The 18,921-nt window shown below is 46.8% G+C and overlaps 2 protein-coding genes across 17 annotated transcripts in view; one reads left to right on the top strand and one right to left on the bottom strand.

The window, feature by feature from the left end:
• grip1 (glutamate receptor interacting protein 1) overlaps positions 1–15,117 on the bottom strand; it is a 35,477-nt gene extending 20,360 nt beyond the window's left edge. For 8 of the 16 annotated variants that reach the window (XM_078100763.1, XM_078100764.1, XM_078100765.1 and 5 more), the window contains exon 1: positions 4,832–5,244. In XM_078100763.1, the coding sequence (XP_077956889.1) occupies positions 4,832–4,967 (136 nt within the window). In that variant the 5' untranslated portion in view covers positions 4,968–5,244. Of the gene's footprint in view, positions 1–4,831; positions 5,246–14,768 lie in introns of those variants that run through there. The other 8 variants (XM_078100769.1, XM_078100771.1, XM_078100774.1 and 5 more) reach the window with 3 other exon arrangements.
• Positions 5,994–10,564, top strand: LOC144406154 (uncharacterized). The gene is made up of 2 exons (XM_078100928.1): positions 5,994–6,063; positions 9,549–10,564. Exons 1-2 carry the CDS (start codon positions 5,994–5,996, stop codon positions 10,250–10,252), a joined length of 774 nt encoding a protein of 257 aa, XP_077957054.1. The 3' UTR covers positions 10,253–10,564.
• Positions 15,118–18,921: the final 3,804 nt, after the last annotated feature.

Raw genomic sequence — 18,921 nt, 5'->3', positions numbered from 1 at the left:
CTAAAGGTCTTAACATTACTATAACTGCAGGAATATACAGGTCAACATGCTGCAAGTTAAACACATCTGTCTCTGTGGGGGGGAGGGGCACACTGATTATGCCCCTCCCCCCACACGCCTCACAGTAAACAGAGGGTTGGTTCTGAGGTGACCTCTGCCGCCCCCTGCTGGTCCCTCAGGGATCAACCGCTCTGAGTCTCTGTCGCCCCCTACTGGAGACCACATGTAGCACAGCAGACAGTCCTCCACATACTACTGTGAGTACTACTACTACCAAACAATACAACTTATTCGTATACGTTGTCACCAATTGCTTCTTCAAGAACCACTGCGACCAGAACCAGACAAACCCCATTTAGAACCAGACAATCCAAACAGAACCATCAGCTGTTAACAGGACATTAGTCAATAATGAATAATTAGTTAATCTTAGTAAAACATGTAATGTAGTACCTGTCACCTACTTCTACTACTACTACTTCCTGTTTACAGTTAAAAAGTCATCCTACGTACATCAACTGCAACACACACACAGCGGCTGCTGCTGTTACCGTGGCAACGGGCTGATGAATAATTGAGGGAAGAGAGCGACCGTACAAAGAGGGATTTGGAGAAATGAAAGGGGGTGTTCACACACACACACACACCCACGCACACACGCACACACACCACGTCATCGTCACAGATTCCAGCGTTTCAAAATGATCAAAGCAGAGTGAAACACTATGGATGAAGAAGCAAGATGGCGCCTCGGAACAGCGATCGCTCAGACTCTGTTTGTATAAGTCCAATGTGAGTGCTACAGTTAGTTAGTGTGTTAGTGGAGGTAGAGTGTGAAGAGGAGTGTCTTTAGTCTGAAGATGTGAAGGCTCTCTGTGGTCCTGATATCTTCACAGACCTCCTTCCACTATTTAGGAGCAGGACAGCAAAGAGTGGAGATCTAGTCGAGTGTTTTGCTCTCAGTGAGGAGGAACAAGCAGTTTATCACATGCAGAGCAGAGAGTGCGGTCGGGATGTCGGGTTGGACCAGGTCCTGGATGTAAGCTGGACCCCATCCATTCACAGCGTGGTACCTTAGCACCATGTTTAGAACTGGATGAACCACCGGTACCAGTGAAGAGAGCGGAGGAGTGGAGGAGTGAGGGAGAACTTAGGAAGGTTAAAGACCAGTGGAGCTGCTGCATTCTGGATGAGCTGCAGAGGTGGAATGGAGGTAGCAGGAGACCTGCAGGAGAGAGTCCTAGAGACCTTCAGGTTTCTAGGACCTTCGACAGAGCTCTGTACACTGGAATCACTAGGACCAGCAGAACCACAAGGACCACCAGAACCAGCAAAATCACAAGGATCAGTAGAACCACAAGGACCAGTAGCACCACCAGGACCACAACAAGGAGCAGAACCACAAGAACCACCAGGGCCAGCAGAATGAGCAGAACCAGCAGTAGCACAGGGACCATCAGCACCACAACTACTAATAGAACCACTAGGACCGGTAGAACCATTGGAACCACCGGGACCCGCAGAACCAGCAGTACCCCCAGGACCAGCAGAGCCACTAGAACCACCAGTTAACCAGTGAGACACGCACATACTTTGGGAACGTACAGAGACTTTGTGTCGTCATGAAGGGCCTTTACCTCTATCCGCGCTACTGCTTCTACTGTTGTTCATTATGGCGCGTTTCCACCGAGCGGTACGGGTCGGGTCTGTTAACCATGACTTGGCGAGTGTTTCCACCGCCAACAGTACCCTTACGTGATAGGCGTGGTGTATTCCAGAAAGTAGTGATGACGTCACGTGATAGGCGTGGTGTATGACGGAAAGTAGATTGACGTCATTCGATCTTGCGAAAAGCTAACCGCGAACAACAACGGAGGACGTGCAGCCGATCCTGTTCCTGCTTCTCCACATGTGGCTGTTTGTCACAAGGAGACGACCATCTTTGTTTGAGCAAAGGCTGCAAGGAACAACACAGCGCAAATGACGACACTCTTTCAACCAATCAACGCTCTGCAGTGAGTCTAGCTCCGCCCCTTAGTACCAAACAGCTGTGCAAGGTGCCCCAACGGAAGGGAACCCAAAAGGTGGTACGGTTCGGATTTTTGGTACCTTTCTCAACTTTTGGCAGAAGAGACACAAATAAAAGGGACCCGACCCGCACCGCTCGGTGGAACCGCGCCATAAAGGTTCCTGTTTATTTGTCTGTTTGCGGAGAACAAACCGCGTACGCGTGAACGATGAAGCCGGTTCTGATCGAGGCTCACTGACATCACACTGTACGTGAGTCACAACAAACTGTGTCAACGCTCAACTCCCACAGTTACACACATGGCTTTGAGTCGCTGTGACATCTCTGCACACGCACACACACGCACGCACACACTTGTGATGGCGGTAATCACGCGGTTGCACCTTTAATTGGAGGTTGTCAGGTCTGGTGTGACATGAGCAGACGGCTCTGTAATCAACCAGGAGGCCTGTGTGTACTCTGTGTACAAGTACACCTTCTTTTACTGCGGTTGTGTATTCCCGAGCTACGTGAACACACTGAAAACAACGACGTGGATCCTAACAGAGTATTTCAGTTGCTGCTGCCGCTCTCAGTCAGATACTACGACACTATGAGCTGTTCTTCACTCGCGTTTTGTTGGTTTGGTTCAGGAGAGAAACGGTTGTTCTTTGATTTGAACACGTGAGGAGGGAGGTGCTCTGAATCCCCGACGCCTCCGCGTTAGTCAAAGGTGCTTCACTGAAGAAACACACACACACTATTTATGTTACTTAGCTTCTTAAGTTAAACATACTCAAAACATGTTGGCTAATGAAACATGGGTCGTCGTCTCTTTAAGGGCCAAACAAAAGAAATTTAAATAAAATTGAAAAACATTTTCTTACTCATTGTTACCAGAATCAGGAGATTTAATACCCACACACACACACACACCCACACACACACACACACACGCACACACACGCACACACACACACGCACACACACGCACACGCACACACTCTTTAATCTGCATCGAACACCAGCAGTTTTGCAAATGAAGCCCTTATTTAAGGCATTAATTAGCAGCATGTCAACACGTGAATACTGAACTCCTCATGAGCTGATTTATGCACCATGATGCCTCCAGTAATGAGCCGGGGGGAGGAGGAGAGGAGAGGAGAGGAGAGGAGAGAGGAGGTGAGAGGAGAGAGGAGGAGAAGAGGAGAGAGGAGGCGAGAGGAGGAGAGAGGAGGAGAGAGGAGGAGAGAGGACAGAGGAGAGAGGAGAGAAGAGGATTGAAGAGGAGGAGAGAGGAGGAGAGGGGAGAGGAGAGAGGAGGCGAGAGGAGTAGAGCGGAGGAGAGGAGAGGAGGAGAGAAGAGGATTGAAGAGGAGAGAGGAGGAGAGAGGAGGTGAGAGGAGAGATGAGGAGAGAGGAGGTGAGGAGAGATGAGGAGAGAGGAGGTGAGAGGAGGAGAGGAGAGATGAGGAGAGAGGAGGAGAGAGGAGGAGAGAGGGGCGGGGCTTCGCCTCCATCACAGGAACATTTGGGGCTTTGTAGGAACTGTACTCACATGGATTGTTTGTAGCTTAGCACACAGCTGCTAACTAACTGCTAACGTCTGGTAGCAGGGTCACATGACCACAGCCGGTTGGTAGCCATAGCGACGTTGTTCGTCAGTTTGATGTTGTTGTTGTTTGTAAACCAGGAAATTCAAAACAGTCAAACAACTCGCTCCAAAACAAACACACGAAAGACGTTTCTTTTGCGCTATTGATTTACTTATTTTTATGATATATAGAAATATTTCTGAAAGTGCTGCAACGAAACCTCTGAGTGACCTGGAGGTTGAGTTGCATTGTGGGTAAAGTAGTGGCAGGTCCTGACAGGAAGAACAAAAAGAGAATATCTAAGTTAAACGGGCAAAAGCAGGTTAAACAAAGCCTGATTAGTGCGTGTGTGTGTGTGTCTGTGCGTCTGTGTGCGTCTGTGTGTGTGTGTGTCTGTGTGTGTGTGTGTGTGTCTCCGGGTCAACCACTCAACCAACCTTAAAATGCCTTCATATAGAATCACACGCTGTGATGAACAATCACACACACAGCTTCAAAAAATGTCTCTAGGCAGCTCCGCTACACAAACAAAGGAATAACGCAGCAATCAGTCAACACACAGCATGTTTATATATATAATTTGGGCCTGATCGCATCAGTGGGACAAAGCGTTATCGAGACGTGATGGGGTCTCAAGTCGATGCACTTGCATGACTTGTAGTTTCAGAGGTTGTCGCCACATGGGTGCAGGTGGATTACAGCTGATTACATTTAGTGGAATGTAAATAAATAAACAAACAAGCGTGTTGTTTGTACAGTTGCACTTTTATCAAATACAATCAAGTTGTGTTGCTCTTGGTCCTTTTACCTCCATTCAGCACGGTATTTAACAGCTGGCGTTTGACCACGTCGTTTTATTTTGAAAAGGCCGTTTCAGTCTGGAAACTCCCGCCTCTCATTGTGACGATCAATAATGGCAGAAATTAATCAACAGATCGATTGACCCCAATAAGTGAGCACAGACCTCGTGAGTGTGTCTCCTCACCGCCGTTTACACCAGAAGAGAACCGGGTCCGACACACCTAGGTGTGTGTGTGTGTGTGTGTGTGTGTGTGTCCCCGCATGGTACACATTCCTTCCCACAGTCAACACTTCCTACCTTGTTATTACCCACAAACCACCTGGCCGAAGCCTGGATACCTGAGTGTGTCTATAATACACACATGTGGTGACGGGGTCTCCCCCAGCAGCAGGGGAACAAAGCCCCCGCGGCGCCCGTGGGACTCACTCGGTAGGCGGCCGTTGTACTTGCTGGTGTAGTAGTAAACGTCTTCGTAGCCTTCCTGGTAGTCGTCATCCGCCCGGTACCTCCTCCCTCGCCTCCTCCTGCTCAGCAGGCGCAACAGGGCCAGGAACCGCTCCATCGCCCCCCACCACCACCGCCACCGCCGCCGCCACCTCCACCAGCACCGGCTCTCGGGTGGGCCGACCCGGGCCGGGCTAGAGCTAAGAGCTCGCGGCAAAAACCAACAGGCAAGCTAACGGACAGCGTTATTCCACACAGAGAGATCGGGTTTCCTCCTCGCTGCTCTACACAAACACACCTCTGTGTGTCACACACGCACACACACACACACACACACTCACATGCTCTTTGTATTCTCTGCTCTATCTGCAGCCTCGCTCTCCTCCTCTGCTCCCTGCTTCTTTGGGCTGTTGGTGCATCTCGCCGGGTTCGTCCAATCACAGAGCAGCTTTCACACACACACACACGCGCGCGGCAGCACGCCACTCCTCCACCTCAGCACTCCATGGATGTGTGTGTGCACACTGTAAGCGAGCAGTCAGCAGGGAGACGGGGCGAGCTTCCTGCCTTCATTGACTCCTTGCTTCCTTTGTTGCACCCTTCCTTCCTTTGTCAAAATCCTTCCTTCCTTCCTCCTTCTTCTTTCCCTTTTCACTGCTTGTTTCCTTTCCTATCTTCCTCTTCGTTCACACTGTTAATTTCAGTGAGGGGGAGGAGGGCGCGAGACGAGGGATCGAGAGGAAGACAAAGAGAGGAGGATGAAGGGAGAGAGAGAGAAAAGGAGAGAGGTGGGAAGGAAACAGAGATGACTAAGAGGGAAGTAGGAAAGGGGACATACTAGGAAGCTATAGAAACAAAATAAAGTGGACAGGTGAAGCGAGGGGAGGAAACAAGGAGAGGAGGATGAAAGTAAAAAGTAACCGATAAAAAAGAGAAATGTCATTGAATTTGTGTTTTTGCTCCCAAAATAATATGTTTTTGTTTGTTTGTACATCATTTCCGTCAGTGGAAGCTGAACTATTATTCATGACCAGCAGGTTTTCGGGTTCAGCCACAAATGGAATCATCAGAGAGCAGAAATCCAGAATGAAGTTCAGAGTAAACAAACCGATAATGGGAGAGAACCAAAGGTTCCTCTTCATCAATGGTCTCTGACGAACACTCGGGGTCCGTGATGGACGACGAGGGAGCGACCCGGTGGAAGGGAGGAGAACGTCAGAGGCCTTTAATATTTACACAAGAATGAATCTATTATTTACAGAGAGCTGGAGGAGTGAGACCGTGTTTTATTCCTGTTGCCTCGTCTCAAAGTCACTGCGTTCTTGGCTAAATGACTGACCTCAGGTCTGTGTTTAACGGAGCTGAAGAGAGGCGCCGTGTGGTCATGTGACCGCGGGACCAGTTCCTCCAGTCTAACATGAAGTCATCAAACCCTAAGAGGTGTTCTGTGCCTTCAGCTGGTGAAGCGGTTCGTTCACATCGGCGTTACGCCGGAAAACAACCGACGTGGCTCAGAGTTCATTTCAGCGCGTCATGGCAGAGCGGCGAGCGGGCGGAGCTACTCGCCTGATGTGCGTTGAGATTGAGCCATGGTTATAACAACAAAGAACAGCGCACAGCAAACCCGTTAACAGGGTAAAACACCACAACAGCAGCTAGGCACGCAAACTATTTGTAACACCAATAATTATACAGGCGTAAAATCACACCGCCGAACTGCATGCTGGGTAAAGCTCACAACAAGAAGTAACTCTGTTGCTACGTGGAAAACACGAGCGACGCAGGAGGAACAACGAGAGACACAACTCGTGTCCAACAGAGGAGCCGACGTGAGTCACGTGAGATCAGAGAACGATGTGTTGCAAAGTCTGTCGGGCCTCTGGTGGCAACACTAGCAGCCGCGACAAGCTAACACGCTAACTAGCTTACTGGCTAACACGCTAACTAGCTTACTAGCTAACGGGCTAACGAGCTAAGGAGCTGTTCGGGTAGCCGTCAATACATGAATGTGTTTACGTGAAGAGGCGATCCCGTCAGAAGCCCTGATCAGAGATCACAGAGGCTCCGCGGGGCCCGTTGGCCGAGGAGATGAGAACCAGGAGAAGCAGAACCACAGGAGGGCCAAGAGCCGGCTCGCCCAACGTTTGGGCCCAAATGGAGTCAAAGACTCCAACAGAATCTGTCGCCAGGATTTGATCAAACACGAGAAGAGCCCAGAGTGGTTTTACATCGAGGCCGTTTGATCCGGTTCTTGCTTCGGTCCAGACGGTGGATGATACACCGACCAGAGGCACATTAGAAGCCTCTGATGGTGTCCTCAGCACATTCTGGTTCTGGCTCGTGGGATCCAACCATCTCCAATCCACCCAGAGCCTTTCATCACGTAGACAAATATTTACATATTTAGCTTTAAATGAATTAAGGATAAATGATAAAATAGAAGAATAACTAACTATAATCTGAAGAATCATTCTCTTTGGGGAGGGTTTTTTTTTCAAGGTGTAAAATGTAAAAAGTCTTCCTTGCGAGGGTGCGCTGGGAACTGAAAGGTTGCTGGTTTGATCCCCGGCTGTCCAAGTGTCCAAGAGCAAGAGACACCCAACTGCTGCACGCTGCTCCCACTGTGTGTGATGCGTCCAATGCAGACAACGATTTCCCCAATCAGTAAAGGTTCTCCTTTAAATAAACAGCTAAGCAACAATAACCAGCCGTGATGTTTCATTGAACTGTGTGATGTTTAAAGGTGTGTGACGCTGAGATCACACCTGCTGTTCCTGAACATCACGCCTCCTTTAGCTTAACGCTGGTTGATCTGCACTGAGAGAAGATTAGTAAAGGAACCATTAGTACTCATCAGGCTGTGCATCTGTACTGCGTTGTTTGGAGTTGGAGACATGAAGGTCAGTAAAAGAAGCAAACTGGTGCTTCTACTGGTTCTATTGGCAGGTTGTTTTCACTGTTGTCAGTATGTGTGCGTGTGCGTCTTTGTGTGTGTGTGTGTGTTGGCATTTTTCCGTCAGCAGTTCTTTGACAGCAAGGCATCGTGGGATACGAGAAAGCGTCAGAGTTCAATACACATGCATCAAACGTGACGGTCACCGTGCGCCCTGCAGACCAACTGTCACTCACTGTGACCGAGGTCAGAGTTCACAGGTCAGAGTTCACAGGGCGCTTGTGTGTTTCCTGTCTGTTCATGGACGTGTGTGTGTGTGTGTGTGTGTGTGTGCGCGCGTTGGCATTTTGTTGTGTTTGATAGAATCAGCCTCAGAGGATTTTGATACGGTGAAAAGGCTGGTGGACAAAATAATGAAGACACCTCTTGTCTCTCTGAGGGGAGTATTTTTAGTTTGTTGCTATTTGGGGACTTTATGCAGATACATCATCAGACACAGTCCCCACATCCAGTCATGGCTCCGCCTCCCTCACCTGTGAGACGCCCCCGAGGGCGCCAAAGACACACGAGGCGTCACACTGACGGTCGGGCGGTGTGCGTGTGTGTGTGCGCGTGTGTGTGTGTGTGTGTTAGCTGCTAAAAATGACAACTGTAAGCTGATTTGCATATGGCTCTGTAACGTGACTGGACGCCTAGTTGGTGTGTGCGCGTGGAGAATCAGATTATACACACACACACACACACACACACACACTATCCTCTCACTCCCCCTGCTTGTTGCTCAAAAGAACTGCAGCCTTCAAAGACATTCAGCACTTTAAACGCTTCAGAGGTCCAAGTCCTGCGACTACCCATGATTCATTGGGGCTGGCGGACAGACAGAGAGACAGACTGTGATTGATGAAGCCTGAGGGACAGGGAGACATGAATGTATGGTCCTAATGGAGTGCTGAGTGGCTGACCTTGATTCCTAATGGACACACACACACACACACACACACACACACACACACACACACGGACGGACGGACACACACGGACACACACTGCATTGACCTCCATTCACTCGCCGGAGGCTTGGCCCGACCTGAAGACAAGCCCCGGGGAGACGGGACCAACAGCTGTATTGAGACACAATGTCTGCAGGAGACCCGTCAATGCATCAAATACTGATCAATAAACAGAACTCAGTAACAAACAGTTTGAATGATCAGTTAAATGTGCTGAAAATATGATAGTAAAAAAGACTCAAATTATTCCATTTTATTAACATAATAATAATTCCCAGATCTATATCACAATAATTCCTAATCCATAATTAACCTCAGCCGGGTGCATCGATTGATCGATTAGAAATAAGCTCTGATAGATATTGAAGTTGGTTTTCTGGGTTAATAATAGTGGATTTAATCAAACGACAGGAAAGAATGATTGATGATCAAATGCACCACTAAATAATGATGATTATTATTAAAATGTGTGAGAGACCAGAACTTGACAGAAGTTACATACATATTTTATTTAAACACCAAAAAAGGTAAAAGATGATTTCTGATTCCTTGAAGGGTAAAGCGTTAAAAGTAATCTGCACGACTGATAAATTGATTAATCAATTAACCGAGAATTCAACAAAAATGCAATTTAATTTATATATATTTACACCAGCGATTTGTGATGAAGGAAATGTGATATTTTTCTGACATTTTCAACTAAAATTCTCAAGAACATCTCCTCTACTCGCCGCTGAAAACCTCAGGACAGTAAAAAATAAATAGTTCTGCTTCAGAACTCAATGTCACCTCGGAGAACACAGAGCAGGAGAACACGGAGCAGGAGAACACGGAGCAGGAGAACACGGAGCAGAAGAACACGGAGCAGGAGAACACAGAGCAGGAGAACACGGAGCAGGAGAACACGGAGCAGGAGAACACGGAGCAGAAGAACACGGAGCAGGAGAACACGGAGCAGGAGAACACGAAGCAGGAGAACACAGAGCAGGAGAACACGAAGCAGGAGAACACAGAGCAGGAGAACACGGAGCAGGAGAACACGGAGCAGGAGAACACGGAGCAGGAGAACACGGAGCAGGAGAACACGGAGCAGGAGAACACAGAGCAGGAGAACACGGAGCAGAAGAACACGGAGGAAGAGAACACGGAGCAGGAGAACACGGAGGAAGAGAACACGGAGCAGAAGAACACGGAGCAGGAGAACACGGAGCAGGAGAACACGGAGCAGAAGAACACGGAGCAGGAGAACACGGAGCAGGAGAACACGGAGCAGGAGAACACGGAGCAGAAGAACACGGAGCAGGAGAACACGGAGCAGGAGAACACGGAGCAGGAGAACACGGAGCAGGAGAACACGGAGCAGGAGAACACGGAGGAAGAATAAGGAGCCTAAAGTCAAACAAACTGGGTCCTAATCTTAATCCCAACGTCTCGCTCACATGGATTAAAATAATCCCGCTGCTCTTCGTCCGCCTGCAGCTCCAACATTTAAACGTTTAAATATTCTTCAACACCTAATTGTTCGTCATTAAATTTCTTCTACTTGTTTAACGTTTTACGCTAAAATACTTTTGAAAGGATGAAAATCATCGCCGTGGTCCCGGACATTTTTCGGAATGCGTCGGCTTCCACAACATCGATAAAATAAGCAAAAGCTGGAGGGAGTTTAGCTCGGCTGCTTTTACACGTAATAATAAGACAATGATTTAGTCCCTGTGGCTTTAAGAGGACTTTGAGTGACAGACAACAGACTGCAACGTTTTCTTTTACTTCACTCGACCTCACAGAGGAAACAAGCACCCACACACACACACACACAGACGCACACGCGCACGCGCACACGTGTGAGCTTTTTAAGGACAGTATCACAAAATCACAGAAACCTTGAAGTATTTTCTTCTCTCCACAGGTTTTAATACCAAACCAACTGCTGGACGATCAGGGACACACTAAGACACTAATGTGTGTGTGTGTGTGTGTGTGTGTGTGTAGCTGGTAGTGTGACCATACTGGGCTTATCCAAGGAGAAAATGACCGTACGTGTGTGATGCCAGCAGCTTGGCGGTCCACCTGGACGCCGCCCAGGGCTGTGTGTGTGTGTGTGTGTGTGTGTGTGTGTGTGTGTGTGTGTGTGTGTGTGTGTGTGTGTGTGTGTGTGTGTGTGTGTGTGTGTGTGTGTGTGTGTCAGACAGCAGTCAGGAGTCTGTTACCTGTTGAGAGATTGGAGGTAAATGTTGTTTCTTCTTCGGGTTAAACAGAAGCAGTAAAGGAAGTTTAGGTCAACGGTTCCTAAACTACTCGTGAGGACGTCAGGACATCAGGACATCAGGTGGGATCGAGTAAAGGTACCAGGGGGAGAAAATGTGCCAGAGACAATGGGGATAAAACACACACACACACACACGCACACACACACACACAGTAATCCTGAGGACAAAGATGAGCGGAGTTCTGACATCAGCGCCTCTTAAAGGACACTGAGTGTGTCAGTGTGAGTGTGTGTGTGTGAGTGTGAGCGTGTGTGTGAGTGTGTAAGTGAGGCTTTCAGGGTGTGTGTTCCTGACGCTGTGTGTTACTCTGTGTCTTAAGGGAGTGAGTGTGTGTGTGTGTGAGTCTCAGCGGTGTCTGTTTGTAAGTGTGTGTGTGTATGTCTCAGCTTGTGAGTGTGTATTTCACAGCGTGTGGTAGTGTGTGTGTGTGTAACTGTGTGTCTCAGCTTGTGTGTGTGTGTGTGTGTCTCAGCTTGTGTGTGTGTGTGTGTGTCTTGCTGAGCCATTTTCTCTGCTTCCAAGTCAAAAAGCTTAAAACGGTGGGATGATGTCATCCTGTGACGACTTTATCACACTCTCACAAGCTGAGACACACAGTCACACACACACACACACACACACACACACACACACACAACCTCCAGCTTGCTGGTGTGCGTCAGCGTTTAAGACTTGTGGTGTATTGCGATGATTCCGTATATTAAATAGGACTTTCCAGGCAGCGTGCGCGTTATTAGCGGCCGACAATTTCAACCTGATGTTCTTCTAATGAACGACTTCTATCAGCAGACGATCAGCTTCCTCGCTCTGTTATCGAGGCTCTACGTCGTCTTGATCACAACAAAAGCAAACAGCAACAGAATGACTTTATTAACACGGTTGGAATGTGGAGGATTCAAAGAGAAACCAAAGGGTTGTCTCGTAGAGAAGACAGCTACTGAACACCTGAGCATCTGCAAGTGACGACACCGTATACTGTCGCCATCTCACTTGGTTCCACTGCGTCACGTCAGACGATGCCGCCGCAAGGCATTGTGGGGCAGAAGGACCTTCTCAGCTGCTGAAGGAAGCATCGCGCCTCCTTTCCTCAGCAGAGGCTTCTGACATCTTGAAGGACACACTGAGGACCATTGGTCTCCAGAGCCTGCAGCCACACAGGTGCTGGTCCCTTCTGGACCCGCTAGGTGACAAATCCGGGTCACGGACCTGTGAAATCTGTTTGTTTTTCTCCTCGGCAGCTTTTAAAAGGAGCGTTCAGCTCAGTTATTTGCTCCCAAGAGGAGGCGTCTTATTTATTTAACATGTATTATCAAAATATACTTCAAGTACTACAAGACAAACAGCTCGTTTACGCAGAATGTTGCGTTATTAGATCATAACTATTGAAGCATTCAGTAATCACGTCTTCATTTTCATCTCATTTAAGCCTTTAAACTTTAATTATGAAATAATGCTTTTATATCTACAAAGGAAAAATCTTCAGGAGCGGTAATTGGTTTCTATAAATTCAACTGTGATAAGTGCTGAAAAAGTCATTTGCACCATGAAAACAAGAAAAATAGGACGGATAAAAGGATACAAATGGAATAAATATAAGAAAAAGTCTGAAGAAAATATATAATTTAAATATTGTAGGATGAAAGTAAATCAGTGACATTCTGTGTTAATAATCAGCGAAGCAGCTTAAGCCGTCGAATCATTAAACAAGTGTCTTTAAAATCTTGTGGAGTAGAACAGAGGTTTTGGTTGATAAGACAATTTTTTTCCCCACAAACGTAAATGTCTTCAGAATCAGAATCAGAATTGTATTTATGGTCTTTAAATACACGTTAACATGAATCCAACATATTGAAGCGAGCGGATAAACTGATGGAGAAGACGTCATCTGTCAGCTTCCCTCAGCACCGGTTCCCTCACTGCTCCTTTCACGCTGAGACGACCAGCCAATCAGATCCATTCATGCTCACGTCTAAAGAGCGTGAAGCTCAAAAACAAAAGATGGCGGACCAAACTCCGTAGAATAGGGGGTCCCTGCTCCACCTCGCCATCAGTTTGGGGGACCTTGGCCACAGAAATACTGCGTTTGTTCTTTTCATCGTCTCCGTGAACATCCGTTGGTCTGGTTTCCACCTCCTCGTACATTTAACATTCTAACATATTGTCCAATTTACTTTCTCTGTGACGAAGGTTTATCTGGAAGGACGACATCGTCATCTCTCTGGGAGCGCTACAGACGGGTTTACATCATTACGTGGACCCTCAGGCCGGTTTCTCATCCCACCAAGTGCTGTCAACATTTAGGATTATTTATGCTCTTTAACCAACCAAAAAAGTGTTTGTGTGCAGGTTACAGCTTTTAAGGGTGAGATTGTTGGTGTTATATACATAATATAATATATTTTAAACACAAAGGGGGGGGTGACAGTTTGTCGTCTTCAAGCCGACTAAACGGGAGGTAAAAATGGGTTTTGTGAATCCGACACCTGGTGTGGGAGGAGGATAAAACCCCAGCAGGTGTAGTTTAAGTGAGCGGTAACTTGACCAGCGTTCTGAAAACGTGTGTCACGGTTCAAATACATACAAAAAAACAGTACGTTTAGGACTGAAAATCGTGGCTGCAAATAACTTTCATCTGACTGGAGCGATTAACTGATGGAAATTGTCTCATTAACGCAAAACTAACGTAAAACTGAGAACTATGTGAGAAACTGTGGGCTTATTCCACCAAAAATACCATATATATAAAACACTATTATACAACAAGCCCTTACGCTAAAGAATATTATAGTATCATATAAAGTTATTTTTGTATCTATAAATCTTCGATTTATTTATATATATAGCTTGTAATAAAATACAATTCTAATTCAGATACACAAGAAGTGAATTTATCAGATATTTGAGTACACGCATCAGTACAAGCAAACATCCTGATGGAGCTAATCTTTTATTGATTACATAAATATATAACATAAATTAAATTTGATTATATTGGGTTAATTATTATTTAATTCCATAGTAAAAACAATGAGTTGTAGCGGAGGACCACTCTGCCTGTTACAATGTAGTTCACTACAATGAAACTATAATTAAAAACCAATCTAATAAAGTACCGAACGAATCATTGTATCTATTAAACCTCCATCGACATTAAAACAGTGTTAACGTCTCATCACGCGACCAAACGTTGTAGCACGTGACGTCACAGCGTCACGCGTTTCACCGTAACACCGGCAGACACCGCAGCCCGTTAAAAACACTCTCACGCACGCACTCAGTTGACCAACGCCGTCCGTTGACCGGGTTAACCGGGTTAGCGCCGGTTAGCCTCGTTAGCAGCCCGCTTGCGGACCTCGTCCCCCCGGTCGGTAGCCGGTGAGCGGGCGCCTGACGGGGAGCGCGTTAGTCGCCGGTAGCGTGAAATCACCGGAACGTCACGGTAACCTCACCCGGTGCGTCGGACTAACACGAGACCGCGCACGCACGCACGCACGCACACGCATTCGCACGGTATCAGTTACCAACTTTCACTGATTTCGAGGCAGTCGACGGTTTGCGCGCGACACTCCGCACAGCGACCGCACCGGCAATAAATAGTACACGCGCTCACACGCACACGCCTACACACGCGCGCGCGCGCTCACATGGACAGGCGTGTGCTGAAACACACACTCGCCGGTGTGTGTGTGTGTGTGTGTGTGTGTGTGTGTGTGTGTGTGTGTGTGTGCGCGTGGGTCGGGTCTTACCCCCCTCCTGGTCCGGTTGGAGACAGGCCGGGATGTTTTTCTTCCAGCCGGGCATGATGCACCTCAGGGTGGATAGGGAGTCCAGGGCGGCCCGCTAGCAGACGCACACCAGCAGCGGGAACAGCCGAGACAGCAACATGGCTAGTTAGCTTTAGCTTTAGCTTTAGCTCAGGCTGCTGCGCTACACAGCGATCCGCCTCCCCTGCACTGTGAGCCGCTGTCACGGGCACGCGAGCGCCCCCCTCTCTCTCTCCCTCTCTCCCCCTCTCTCTCTCTCTCCCTCTCTCCCCCTCTCTCTCTCTCTCCCTCTCTCTCTCTCTCTCTCTCTCGCCCCCTCTCTCTCTCTCTCTCTTTGTCTATGGCTCTCTACCCCTCCCTCTTCGGTAGCTCTACCCCGGAGCCTCGTCGTGGTCCCGGTGCAGCGACGTCCCACCGTTTAGAGCCAGAACCCCGCGGGCTGCTGTTTGCAGCAGTTTGGCGGGTAAATTACGTGCCAATTACTTGAATTTCTCAATTAAAAAAATAACAGATTCGACCTTTTTTAAAGTGTTTATGCCACAAAACTTTATTTACAGAATCCTCAAATACGCGTCAAGCTGTCCGTGTGTATATTATAATATCAGATATTGTCTTATAATGTTTCTTTAAAGCAAAGATGGTGGTCTGAACTGAAAACGTGCCGCTCAAGCGGTTTGTGAACATGTTTGTTGTGCTGCTGTTTACTTACAGATCAGCTTGTGTGTGTAAAATACAAGAAGGAAGTTCAGTTACATTGTGACAATGAGGGAAATATTAGCTTCTCTTGTGTCGGACGGCACACAACTAGCCAGCAGCTAGTTAGCTTAGCATTGAGAGAGGGGGATAAGTCCAGTGTTTTTATACATCTGAATCATTAAGCACTTTACATTAGTGATGAATGAATAATGTTTAACTTTGATTCAACTATTTGCTTCTGATGATTATATCTGAAATATTCTATTAACGGTGCTTGAATAGTTTGTTTTGTGGCATCGAAAGAGCTATTATACACATTTAGAAGTAAAAGAAGAAGAAACACGCATCACATTAAGATAATGTATTTAATTGTATCTATTAAACTTACAGACCTTCATGACGAGAAATATATAAAAGAATACAAACTTCCACTGCAGAAGTGTTGACCTGGAGAACACACACACACACACACACACACACACACACACACAGGCATCTGAAGTGTGGTTCTTGTCCTGACTCGCGTTTAAAGGAATTCACCCCCCCCCCCTTAATTCCACCCTGCTGTGGATTAAAGAGGAATTCTGCCATTTTTCAGCCTGTATTTCCTCCAGTCAGGCAGGACAACGACGCGCTGGAGGCGACGCTACAGAAGAGTCGCTAACAGGGACGTTTCTTCTGTATTCAGGGCGGATGCGACCGTTGACCCTTTTGCTTGTATGCTGTATTATATGGATATCATATTGTATATAAATACCTATATCTATGATTCTTGAGTAAGTAACTAATATTGTAAGATGTACCCTTCAGTTAGTTGTGAATATATAAATATCTATATTTATTGGTCATATTTACTATTATGCATTTACTATTATATACATATATTTATATCATATACAAAATTAGTTATACTATATATGAAATATAATAGATAAATATACATATATGTGTATTATATATAATGACAAAATACATAGATATTTATGTATACAATTATTATTATAATTGTATATTATTCTTGATTATTATTATTGTTATTATAGAATTGTCCTGGAGGAGGTAAATTAATAAATGTTTAACTGGACAAACAAACTGGGTTGTGTTTGTGTTTTGACAGCAGGTTTGATAAACACACAAACAAAGTGGATCCACACCAGCAGGTTTCATTCATTGTGTGACAGCGACGTTGATTAACTGACAGCCATCTTTGTCCCCGTGGAGGAGGAGGAAGAGGAGGAAGAGGAGGAAGAGGAGGCACTGAAGTGGAAGGACGAGTCTCTGCAGGCTGGAGACACAACGCAGAGTGACTGACCTCAATACGGAGGACTGTGATTGTGTGTCAGAGGATCCTCTGTTGAGGTCTTATTGTACCACGATGTCGTCTGAGTGATTACGACCAAAAGATGATTCATTTCTCAATAAAGCAGAATGTTGATTTACTTTACACGATTAAATCAAATGTTGTGTTTACGTTGTTTATTCATTGAAATGACCAGAAAATCAGATGCCGATCCTCCAGAGACCGGTCCACCGTGGACAGACCCAGATCCTCCAGAGACCGGTCCACCGTGGACAGACACAGATCCTCCAGAGACCGGTCCACCGTGGACAGACCCAGATCCTCCAGAGACCGGTCCACCGTGGACAGACCCAGATCCACCAGAGACCGGTCCACCGTGGACAGACCCAGATCCTCCAGAGACCAGTCCACCGTGGACAGACCTAGATCCTCCAGACACCGGTCCACTGCGGACAGACCCAGATCCTCCAGAGACCGGTCCACCGTGGACAGACCCAGATCCTCCAGACACCGGTCCACCGTGGACAGACCTAGATCCTCCAGAGACCGGTCCACCGTGGACAGACCCAGATCCTCCAGAGACCAGTCCACCGTGGACAGACCCAGATCCACCAGAGACCGGTCCACCGTGGACAAACCTAGATCCTCCAGACACCGGTCCACCGTGGACAGACCCAGATCCTCCAGACACCGGTCCACCGTGGACAGACCCAGATCCACCAGAGACCGGTCCACCGTGGACAGACCCAGATCCTCCAGACACCGGTCCACCGTGGACAGACCCAGAGAAAGGTTCTCTAGAAGAGACACCACCACTGATCTACTTCATCTTCATCGTTCCTCATCCTCCCACCAGGCGTTTGTCATCGTCAGCTCACACCTGAACAGAAGAGGTCTTTCTTCATCACACCTTCGTCATCCTCCTCATCCTCCTCCTCCTGATCCCAATCACAATCATGTCCTATGAGACATCCGAAGAAGAGTCAGTGTGTGTTTGTGATGCAGCTGGAGGCTCATTTCAAAGATTACTGTCAAATGCTTTCAATGCATTAAAGCGCACACAAACACACACACACACACACACACACACACACACCAAAATCCCAGCATGCATATGTCAGCGGCTGCATTATGTGTCAACAGAGGGAGAGAGACGGAGCCCGGGGGTTTGTAAACATCCCACTCAACTGATCTGTGACTCATCTCACACACACACACACACACACACACACACACACACACAAATACACACTCACACACCTACACACAAAGACATACACACTCACACGCCTACACACACACACACTGAATGTATTCAACCATATCAGAATTCTCTGCATGTATGAAATGACTCTGTGCATATGTGTGCGTGTGCGTGTGTGTGTATGTGTGATTCAGTACGAAGCATAGGATGTGTTCAGCGGCTACACACAGACACACACAGACACACACACACACACACACACACACACAGACAGATGAATGCAGTTGCATTCGATAATTCATCTGGTAAACAGGAAGTAGTTCTCTCTCTCATCAAGGTTCTGTGAGGAGACGCACCGGCTGAGGAGTAGGTGAGCGAATCAAACCAACCCCAAATCTCAGAGGTGACGGAGCCTTTGGTCTTTTTGATTAAAGTATTACAATACTAAGTATTTCCACCTGGGAGTCTGTGGCAACTTCCGTGGAAAAAATATATTATTAAAAAAAACATTATAGTTTTTTTTCCATGAAATACATATTTCATTGTTTAAAAAAAAGATGATATTTTAAATCACCCTGGAATGAAACTTAATGATTAGGTAAAAGTACTAATACCACAATGTTTTACTAAGTGAAACTATAAATTGATGATTTATTTAATGGTACATTGTATAGTAATATATCTGTTACAGGATATATTTTTTACAGGTTGATGATGATACTTTTACTTCAGTGAAGGACATCGGTACCTTTTGCTAAGTGACGGATGTTCTGAACGTCTCCTTCATTACATTACATTACATTACATTACATTACGTGTCATTTAGCAGACGCTTTTATCCAAAGCGACTTACATTACACTTTAAACCCATGGCTTTTTTCACATTTTTGCCTGGGGAGCAATTAGGGGTTAGGTGTCTTGCTCAGGGACACTTG

Source organism: Gasterosteus aculeatus, chromosome 4, assembly GCF_964276395.1.
Source record: "Gasterosteus aculeatus chromosome 4, fGasAcu3.hap1.1, whole genome shotgun sequence".
Lineage (NCBI taxonomy): Eukaryota > Metazoa > Chordata > Actinopteri > Perciformes > Gasterosteidae > Gasterosteus > Gasterosteus aculeatus.
This window is presented reverse-complemented; position numbering and strand designations above follow the sequence as displayed.